Raw genomic sequence first — 10423 nt, 5'->3', positions numbered from 1 at the left:
AAAGAGTAGACCCCTCTGGTGAACCCTCTTATGCAGTGGGACAACTTAAGGGATGAGGCAGGGACTTGGATCAGGGTTGGGCCAAGGGAGAATTCGCTGGTTTAGCAAGGGAGACCCCCTTGTGATGGGAACAGGGCTCATTTGTTCTCCTTTCCTTGTTGGGGAAGTAGTGCAATCCAGGCTCCTCCTAGAAGTTTGAAACTAAATGGGAAGCCCCTTAATAGCCCTTCACCTAAGACCCAGGCTCAGCTTTTCCTGTGCTATCTCGAGCTTCTCCCTGTGGTAACTCCTTTAGCTTTCCCTCCTTTTTGAAAGCCTGATGGAGCTCAGCGCCATCTAGTGGGCTTTCCTGATTCTCCCTAGACCAGCAATGCTGAGGAATTTCTGTTCCTCATCTGCCCCCCAGTGGTCTCATTAAAGAGATGAGTAGCTTCTTAGAAGCCAGCACGTGGGTGATCCAGAAGGTCCCTTGTTCATATTTATGACCCCTCTACCCCTATTTTGGCAATATATTATTTTGTGTCCTGCACCCAATTCAGGGGGCTCCCCCCACCAGAGCCAGCGAAGTCTTCTTGGCTCTTAAAGTACTAGAGAAGAAATTAGCCGGGTTAGAGAGTGGGGTAATAGAGTGGGAGGAGGGATTGTTGTGTGTGTAGCCTTTCTCTGGTGTGTGTTGCGGGGGTGGGGGCCGGTGAAAGTGATTTGATGTGCAGAATATTATTTATTACAAGGTCCTTCTTCCCCGTAAAACTTTGTCCAAGTACCTCATGTACGGTAATCCGCCCGTAAAATATAACCCTGCCCAACTGGCCAATCGCTGATGCCGCCTCTTCCTCTGGACCCACCCGCTGCTACTGAGCTGCCCAATCAGAGCCGAGTCTGCTATCCAGGTGTCTTGGCCAGAGGGGGGCATGTATGTGGGCTCCTGTGATGGGCCCCCTTTTGCCTCCCTGTCTTGCTTACATCAGGGGGCCAAGAAGAGCACTGTTCTGGAAAGACTTGTATTGAAAAAGCAAAAAGCATTTGGAAAGGGGTGGACTTGCATCATCTCCCTACTTGGGACACCTCGAGAAGAGCTTGTGCCAGTGCTGGGGCGCCTGCCCACATGCCCTTGACCTTTTGAGGACTGTGGGTTGCCTTTGTTTGCTACAGACTGTTGGGAGCCCCATCTAGAGCACCAAGACCTCCTAAAGAGTCAATTTGTGATCACAGTGCCATGCTGTAAAATACTGAGAGAGGCCCTCGGCTTAAGCTGTGACGACTAGGAACCCTGCAGAGAAGTCTAGGGTCTGTGCCTCAGGGATTTAATGCTGATGACAGCCCAGCCCATGTATCACCACTTGCTCATCAGAATGGACTTTCCTTTGGTCCCTGTTGTCCATGGTGAAGGGCAGCATGTTGTTTGCTCCAACTTCTCCTCCATTCCTGGAGGCAGGGGCCCATTCATCCACCTGACTGGAACCACTATCTCAGCTGGAGTCCCTGAGGAGATGCCACCCACAACTCTCAGAAGAAAAGTGTTGTGACCTTGCTGCTGAATGTGTGCCAGGTCCTGGGGATATTCACCTACTACTGTCCCCAGGCTACCTTCATCAGAGGCTCCATGATCCCACTCGGTGAGAGGACCCCTTCCCCAGTTACAGGCAGAGGAGAAAGGGACTCTGGCGTCATCACCTGGATTCCAAGTATCGGGTGGTGGTATTGCTGCAGCTTGCCACTGGTGGACATAGGGTCCTGCCTGCCTCTCACTTACGATCCCTGCTGCTTACAGGCCGTCTCATCAGGGACTGCAAGATGATGCCCCTACAGGGCCAGAACTGATGTCTCTGCCCCCTTTTCCCCTCTACCCCTCGCTGAGCCTGGCCACCACCAGTGAACTGTCTTGACATCATGGAAACTGGGCAGTGTCCCCCCACACGTTTCCCTCCCGCCCCCCCTGCGCCCCTGGGAGGACTCTGGCAGTGCCGTGCTGACTACCACGCCGAGCGCCCACCTTTTTTGCCAACCCAACCCCCCACCAATTGCACAGCGCCTAGCAGGGAGGGCTCATTCTGATTGGACCGGCGGTTGACTAGATACAGTACACAGTGAGGTGCGATTGGCTGAACTGAAGATCCCAGGTGTGAGATGGTACCTGGAACATTTGTCATATTCCTAGTTTATTTTCTTCTTTATTTTCTCCTCCTCCTCCTCTTTTTTTTTTTTTTTAATCTTTTATTTTAATTTTTTTCTTTCTCTTATTTTTCTGATTTCTTTATTGGATTTATTTATTTATTTTGTTCATGTTTTTCCTGTTTTAATTAAGACCCTTTTTTTTTCTCACTAACTTACCCATCGAGAGCGGCCCAGCTAGGGGTCAGGCTGGCCCTTAACAGAGACCAAGGAGACTTGGTTAGACGACACAAACGGGGCTGGGGGGGTGGATGGGAAAGGGGGATTTCATCAAGAGAGTTCTACCCTATCCTTTAGAAGGGTGGTAGGGTGGTCTTAGTTTTTCCAGAAATAAGCACCTAAACCTAAAAATTCTCTGTTCCCCTTTGTCACTCTCACTCTTTTTGCTCTGTCCATAGTCTTTCTCCACTCACTGAGTGGTTGGGCAGAAGCTTGTCCCAGAGCTATCTTCTGGTCCTTGACAGATCCCCTAAGGTTGAGCCCTGTTTGGAGAGGAAACTAAGGCTCTGCTAGAGCGACACATGGTGATCAGAAAGTTTGAGCGTTTCCGTGGGACAGTCTGCCCCTCATAAAGGCCCTCCTTTACTAAAGACACTTTTAAATTCTTGGCACTCAGCTCAAGGCCTCCTCTCAAATAGGTGCTGCCCTTTTAACCACGGCTTGGGTGGGGGTGTCTGGGCAGTCTTAGCAATCTGCTGTCCAGACATGTTTAAACTATTGTCAGTGGACATCAGCTCTTGGCATTGAGAAAAGGAGGGTGGTCTCCTTGTTAAAATTGGCATCCCAAAGTTGATTTTCACTTTTCCTTGAGTTGGCAAGGAAAGCCTGGGAGGTCGAGGTGATCCATTTCTAGTCTCGGTTGGGCTTGGTGTCCTCCCTACCCATGGAGATAGAAGAGGGCAAGACCAACATCTCTAAGGGGCTGGGAGGCTTCTGAATTCCTCTCTAAGCTTATTTCTGGTTAAGCTAATACACCAGTGTGGTTTGGTCTAGACAACTTTTCCCTGCTGTGATGTTTGGTTTTATTTTTTTCTCTAACTTGCATTGATTCTGCTTCGTTTTTGCCGTTTGCCGCTTCTGTTTTGGTCTCTGTCTGTCTCTGTGTCTGTGTCTCTCTTTCTCTCTTTTTCTCTCTCTCTCTCTCTCTCTCTCTCTGTCTTTGGAGCCTGTGCTAAGACTGCTCCATCTAACCTCTTTCCCCCCTCTCTGTGGGGTGTCTCTCTTTCTCTTTTTTTCCCCTTTTCTTCTCCATACAGAGTTCGCTGCCCAAATCATTCAAGAGGAAGATCTCCGTTGTCTGTAAGTCTAGCCCCGAATCCCTGATAAAGGTCAGGAGTACCCAGAAAATGAATGCTCATGAGAAGCAGCTTCCCATTCTCTGAGTGGCATTTCTGGGTTAACCCCTCACACTGCTCCCTCTGCCCAGCAGATGAGTATCTTCTTGGCATATCTTGAAATTCAAAACTTTAGACAATTCCTGTCATTACTTCCCCAGTGACATTTTAATTAGATACACTATGCAGTACCTCTAGTCTTAAAGGCATTTATTCTTTTAGATTTCTGAACCCTGAGAACCAGAAATAAGTTTGAAGGACTCCTATATGATGTTCACCAGTGTGTAATTAAGAGATCTTCTAAGGAAGTTAAAGTGCCCTGCGCTGCAGATAGTAACTTTTTTTTAGCATTTCCTCAGTAAGGACCTTTAGAGGTGACAAAAATATAATGGATATTGATGACTTTAAATATCAGTCTGAGGGCCAGCAGGTGGCTTGGTGGTTAAGGCAGCTAGATTCCCACATGACCGATCCTTGTTCCCAAATATGATTTCCTTAAGTTACAACATCTTAAACTCCAGCCGAAGGCAACCTGTGGTATTATTACAGTGTGGACCAGTAGAGGGCATGAGACCATCTAATTGTTGGGTCCTATTTCTTGGGGACAGCAGCTACCAAGGGGGTGCCAGCTGGAAACAGTGACACAGAGGGGGGCCAGCCTGGTCGGAAGCGCCGCTGGGGAGCCAGCACAGCCACCACACAGAAGAAACCCTCCATCAGTATCACCACTGAATCACTGAAGGTGAGGCAGGAGGAGCCAGGGAAGGGAGGATGAGACACATTCAGGTGGGAGTAGACACGGGCCCAGTGTAACGGGGTGGGGGGTATCTGTGTCCCAGAGCCTCATCCCCGACATCAAACCCCTGGCGGGGCAGGAGGCTATTGTGGATCTTCATGCTGACGACTCCCGCATCTCTGAGGATGAAACGGAGCGTAATGGTGATGATGGGACCCATGACAAGGGGCTGAAAATATGCCGGACAGTCACTCAGGTAAGAATCCTTCATCCTAGCATCAGGAAGGAGGGAGCAGTGGATATAGACCGAGCAGGCAACTTGAGGAACTCAGGGAGAGTCCTAGAAGCGAACTCTCCCATCTGTGCCGAGGGTCAGGTAGATTGGCACTTTGAGGGGTCAGAATACCAAATCTGGCTGGCTGCCTGTTGTAAATAAGGCATTAGGGAACACAGCCCACGGGTTCGCGTCCTCCTGTCTATGGCTGCCTGTGCACTGCAACAGCGGAGTTGAGTTGTAACAGTGCTTATGATTGCCAATCCTAAAATACTTACTGTCGCCCCGTACAGAAAAATTTTTCCAACTCTTGCCTTAGTTTTTCTGAAGGCAAAAGATTCTAGGATTCTAGCAATCCTAGAATCTGTTGAGAGTAAACTAAGTAATGAAATGCCCCCCTGCTCCCCAGCCCCACAGTGGAAGGAATCTGCTAGGTTGAGTCTACTGCTCTCAGCAGGGAAGTAGAGGCTGAAAAGAATATGCAGTTTGGGGAACCAGCAGTTAGCGTAATGGCTATGTCGCTGGACTCCCACGTAGTCGACCACGGTTCATGTCCCAGACCCAGTGGCTTAAAACTCACGCCAGGCGCGTGTGCGTGCGTGCCCAAGATCCCGAGAGGAGAATGGAGGAGAAGGGATTGCGGCGTGACCATCCCCCCAGGGGGGTGATTTCTCGCTTTCTCTCTCTCTGTCTCTCTCTGTCTGGCTGGCGAGCGCACGCGCCCTATAGCAAAAACCTCTCAAAAAAAAAAAAAGTAAAAAAAATTTTAAAAGAATATGCAGTTTGGTGTTTTAACAGACTCCCTCTGTTATCTGATGTCTTTTTAGGTAGTACCCGCAGAGGGACAGGAGAATGGGCAGAGAGAAGAAGAGGAAGAAGAGAAGGAGCCTGAAGCAGAACCCCCCGTGCCTCCCCAGGTGTCAGTAGAGGTGGCCTTACCCCCACCTGTGGAGCACGAAGTGAAGAAAGGTGCGTAACACGTTGTAGGCGGACTGTGATGCCGAATTCCCAGATCACTTCATGTGAACCTAGTCAGACATTTACTGTTTGTTGTGTTACTATATTTTCCTATAGCTTGTCATCTCCTGCTCCTAGAAGTTAAGCTACTTTGTGGGCTGGGTTGAATCTGTTTAATGTTTGACTCTCCACCGTGACCATGAGGTTAGCCTGGCACGGTACCTTGCACATTATAGTTGCTCAGCACATTTGGATAGAAGAGTGGCCGCTTGGTAGGGAGTAAAAGGAAGGAAACCGTAGGAGTCATGTTGGAGGTGAAAGAGCCAGCAGTGCCCCTGCCAAAAGTTGCTCTTGTGCTCTCTTTGCCAGTGACTTTAGGAGATACCTTAACCCGGCGTTCTATTAGCCAGCAGAAGACTGGAGTTTCCATTACAATTGATGACCCTGTCAGAACTGCCCAGGTGCCCTCCCCTCCCCGGGGCAAGATCAGTAACATCGTCCATATCTCCAATTTGGTAAGTCCTTGTTTCTCAGATTCCACACTTGTTCAGTGGTTAAGAATTAAGAGTTTTGGATTTGTGCTTCCTGGGTTCAGCTTCTCCATCTGACTTTGAGTTCCTTATTTCCTCATCTGAAAAATGGAGAGAACAAACTATGGCCCCACAGGGTTGTTGGGAGGGTTTAGAGAACCCTGCACGCAGTGTGCCAGTTAGCGCTACCACTCCTCTCACTCGTGCTGCAGGTGTCCAGGCTTCTCTGCCTTCACCCGGACCTTGGAACTATACTCCTGTGCCTGTAGCTTATGAAATCTTTTGTATTTATCTTTAACGATAGCAGATGTGTGCATACACAGGTGGTGGCGGTGGGTGCTAGGGAGAGAAAGAAGGCACCCCCAGGTTGGCTTCATGGCCCATTGGCCATGAGGCAGCTAGATTCCACATGGCTAACCATGAAGTTCAAGTCGCAGACCCATTGGCTTGAGATGCACCTGGCATGTATGCCCAAAATCCCAAAAGGAGAGAAAGGTGAGAAGGGATTGTGTTATGGCCATTCCCCATGGAGTATGCTTTCTCCTGTCCCTCTGTCTATCTCTGGTGAGCACATGCACCCTCTAGCAAATAAAAAAAGGTATCCTGGATAGTGTCTCAACCCACCACAGCCCTCTTTCCCAGTCCTCTAGCTCCCTGGGATCTTGGGTGTCCAGCTGGAGGACTATAGTAACCATGTCGTTTCCAGCTCTACAGGAGTCTGTTTTATATTGCTGTGCTAGCTTCAGAAATCTTAAGACTGCATATAGGGGTGGTGGTCTTGCATTTTTAAGACTCTGAAAATCTGCTTTTATTGGCAGGTCCGTCCCTTCACTTTAGGGCAATTGAAGGAATTGTTGGGGCGTACGGGAACATTAGTAGAAGAGGCCTTCTGGATTGACAAGATCAAATCTCATTGCTTTGTAACGGTGAGAGGAAAAAGCAGATTCCGTAGGTTGTGGCATATATTTCATTTTGTGACCAGTGGGGCAGGTTTAAGGGCATTGTGGCAAGTGGGAAGAATTGAAGGCATACCATGACCTTCTGTCTTCTCCCTTCCTCTGCCAGTACTCAACAGTAGAGGAAGCTGTTGCCACTCGCACAGCTCTGCATGGGGTCAAATGGCCCCAGTCCAATCCCAAATTCCTTTGCGCTGACTACGCTGAGCAAGATGAGGTAAGAAACCTAGGGGAAGGAAGGGACAGAAAAGGGAGGTGGTTATCTGTAGATTCCAGCCGAGATCCTGGCCAGACTTGTGTTCATTGAGATTCTGTTCTTCCCTCTTCTCCCTCCACCTTTGGTTCCTTCAAAATGCCTGTACCCCTGGTACCTGGGCTCCTTCAGTGGGTGTCAATGTCATCTCCATCCTGACTCCTTGTCCCTCCTCTGCCCACAGCTGGATTATCACCGGGGCCTCTTGGTGGACCGTCCCTCTGAAACTAAGACAGAGGAGCAGGGGGTACCACGGCCCCTGCACGCCCCACCCCCACCCCCAGTCCAGCCACCACAGCACCCCCGGGCAGAGCAGCGGGAGCAGGAGCGGGCAGTGCGGGAACAGTGGGCAGAGCGGGAACGGGAAATGGAGCGGCGGGAGCGGACCCGATCAGAGCGTGAATGGGATCGGGACAAAGTTCGAGAAGGGCCCCGTTCCCGATCACGGTCCCGTGACCGCCGCCGCAAGGAACGTGCGAAGTCTAAAGAAAAGAAGAGTGAGAAGAAAGGTACCTAGCTGTCAAGGCACACGTACTCACTAGTGGGTGGGAAAGGGACCCAAATGGGACTAGACAGGGTCATAAGTACCAGGTCTAATCCACTTTTCCCACCTCAGAGAAAGCCCAGGAGGAGCCACCTGCCAAGCTGCTGGATGACCTTTTCCGAAAGACCAAGGCAGCCCCCTGCATCTATTGGCTCCCACTGACAGACAGCCAGGTGAGTGCTCCCCTTCCTTGGGTCCCTGCCTCGCTGAAGGTCCCATCTAGGCTGGAAATCAGTAGTACCAAGGGGCAATGCCTGCCACTGCGAGTGAGTGGGCCCAGGTGTTAGCTACAAATAAGAAGCACCACAGCGCGAGGTAGTGCTAAGAAACAGTTGGTGAGTAGGCCATAGAGAAACCAGACACAAGGTGACAGGACACAAAGACAGGAACTGAGGTTTATTGAGGTTTGTAGTGTCTGGGAAGCTGGCTGTGCCAACCAAGCGTGTTGGAACTTAATTTTAGTTAGCTAAGAAATCTGTTTTATAAACCTATGCAACTCTCTGCTTTTTAATTTCTAGGATTTTTGCTTTGAAGTTTAGTTTTTTAGTGACAGGATTTGGAGAGTTTTAGGCTTACGCTATTCACCTAAAGAGAACAGAGATTTGTTCACATCTGGGATGCTAGTAGCTAGGGAAATTCCAGGGACCAGGCAGGGTGGGGCCAGGACCAGTCGTGTGTGTGCGTTGGAGCCTTGGCGGGAGAGCGGTGCTCTCAGAAAGACAGGGTGCATTTGCTGATCCCCACCCCCTCTTCTGCTTAGCAGCAAAGCTGACAGTGCCCCTGAGTTAGGAGAACAGGCTCTGGCACAGATGGTGGACAAAGCAGGACCAGGGTTGGCAGGCCTGAGACACCTACTCTTTGCCTTTCCCGCCTGACTACAGATAGTTCAGAAAGAGGCAGAGCGGGCTGAACGGGCCAAGGAGCGAGAGAAGCGGCGAAAGGAGCAAGAAGAAGAAGAGCAGAAGGAGCGGGAGAAGGAAGCTGAGCGAGAACGAGAGAAACGACAGCTGGATCGAGAGAAACGTCGAGAGCACAGCCGGGAGAGGGACAGGGAGAGAGAGAGGGAACGGGAGCGTGACAGGGGGGACCGAGATCGAGACAGGGAAAGGGACCGAGAACGAGGCAGGGAGAGAGATCGCAGAGACACCAAGCGCCACAGCAGAAGCCGGAGTCGGAGCACACCTGTGCGGGACCGGGGTGGGCGCCGTTAGCTGGGAACTGCTAGGAGAGCTGCAGGTACCAGCCACTCTACCCCAGGGGGTTAAAGGCCACAGTGGGATGGGTACAATCTTCCACCATCTTCCTGGAACCAAGAGTCTTTGAAACCATTTGCTCAGTGCTGAAGTATGGCTGTCACCTGTCCCCACATACCAAATGGATCAGTGGCCATCCTCTACCCACCCACCCACACACCCCTTAACCTATCTCTTGGGACTCTCAGCCCATTCTTCCCTCTCATTGCTCATGGAGTCTGAGAGAGGGAAGAGCTAGGTTAGGGAAGGAGGAGGAGGTTGCCTAGAGGTGGGGAACAGCCAGGAGCCCCAAACCTCTCATTTTCCCTCCGTCTCCTGATTACCACCTCCCTTGGGTACTCACAGCCTCTTGGGAACAGCCGGGGCCAGGACTGGGTCACCTATGAGCTGAATCAGCATCTCCTCCTGAGTCCCGCGGCCCCTGCAGTTCCCACCGTCTTCTGGCCTGCAGCCCTTGCCTCTTGCCTACCGAGCCCGACGGTTCCACTTTATATCCACCTTTTCCTTTTGTTCAATTTTTATTTTTATTTTTTTTATTATTAAATGATGTGGTCTATGGAAAAAAAATAAAAATCTGACTTAGTTTTAACTAGTGTGTGAGTGGTTTCGTTGGGCAGGGCTTGAGTGAGAGGAGGGCTGGCCAAGGGGGAGGCATTGCTTGCATCCCCTGGGCTCATTTAGGCTGGCTGCTGCTTCCTGGAGCGGGACTTTCCCACTGTTTTCCATCCCCGCTTTGGCTTAGACCAGCCCAAAGCTGTGGATGGCTCTCACTGGGGGGTAGAGGGGAAGATGCCCCCGACAAATGGAGCGTCTTAATTCTGTGGCTGCGCCCCAACAGGGCTAGGAGGGTCCAGTTCCGGGTCCTGTGCAAGAGTAGGCATTTGGTCACCTGCTCATTACCTCCGAGGTGCTTCCCACAATTGCCACCAGGGGGCGGCAGCCCCTTTCTCTGTTGGCCCCTGTAACGGAGCTTCCCCGAGAAGACTCTGCTCCCCACCTCCGCCCTCCCGCCGACGTAGTCCCTCCGTCCCTGAGTCCCTGATACATTCCCTGGGCCCGGCCGTGGACTCCTTGGACCCTTCCTTGGACTCCTCCCATCCGTAGCTGCACTTCAGCCAGCCCGCCCCACTACCGTCTTCTGCACAGGTTCCCAACTACTGCTGCCTTGCAGCTGGGGCTTCACACCAGTCGGAAACCAGTCCGGGAGCGGGGAGCTGGGTCTCTGCAGTGGGCTCCTCATTCCCTGCCTCACCGCACTCTCGCCCTTCGTTCCGGTGCCGGGTGTGCTGTCTGCTTCGCGCTCCCCGGGTGCACCCTACCCTCCCCGCCAGCTCTTTGGAAACGGCCTGGCGCTGTGGCCTGGACGTCCGCCCTCCCGAGTGCCCTGCCGGTCGCTGCGGACCGACCCGGGAGC

At 51.5% G+C, this 10423-nt stretch overlaps 1 protein-coding gene across 8 annotated transcripts in view; it reads left to right on the top strand.

Annotated features, from left to right (window-relative positions):
- Nucleotides 1-9304, top strand: part of ACIN1 (apoptotic chromatin condensation inducer 1) — a 46083-nt gene extending 36779 nt beyond the window's left edge. For 4 of the 8 annotated variants that reach the window (XM_006144510.3, XM_006144512.3, XM_006144513.3 and 1 more), the window contains 10 exons: nucleotides 3429-3471; nucleotides 4115-4248; nucleotides 4346-4498; nucleotides 5344-5485; nucleotides 5843-5988; nucleotides 6822-6929; nucleotides 7069-7176; nucleotides 7397-7721; nucleotides 7829-7929; nucleotides 8638-8967. In XM_006144510.3, coding sequence (XP_006144572.1) covers nucleotides 3429-3471; nucleotides 4115-4248; nucleotides 4346-4498; nucleotides 5344-5485; nucleotides 5843-5988; nucleotides 6822-6929; nucleotides 7069-7176; nucleotides 7397-7721; nucleotides 7829-7929; nucleotides 8638-8967 — 1590 coding nt within the window. Of the gene's footprint in view, nucleotides 1-3428; nucleotides 3472-4114; nucleotides 4249-4345; nucleotides 4499-5343; nucleotides 5486-5842; nucleotides 5989-6821; nucleotides 6930-7068; nucleotides 7177-7396; nucleotides 7722-7828; nucleotides 7930-8637 lie in introns of all 8 variants that reach the window. The other 4 variants (XM_014586283.2, XM_006144507.3, XM_006144509.3 and 1 more) reach the window with 4 other exon arrangements.
- Nucleotides 9305-10423: the final 1119 nt, after the last annotated feature.

The sequence above is a fragment of the Tupaia chinensis genome, unplaced genomic scaffold, assembly GCF_000334495.1.
Source record: "Tupaia chinensis unplaced genomic scaffold, TupChi_1.0 Scaffold000126_2, whole genome shotgun sequence".
Lineage (NCBI taxonomy): Eukaryota > Metazoa > Chordata > Mammalia > Scandentia > Tupaiidae > Tupaia > Tupaia belangeri.
Note: the sequence above shows the minus strand (reverse complement) of the source record. Positions and strands in the feature narration are given on the sequence as shown.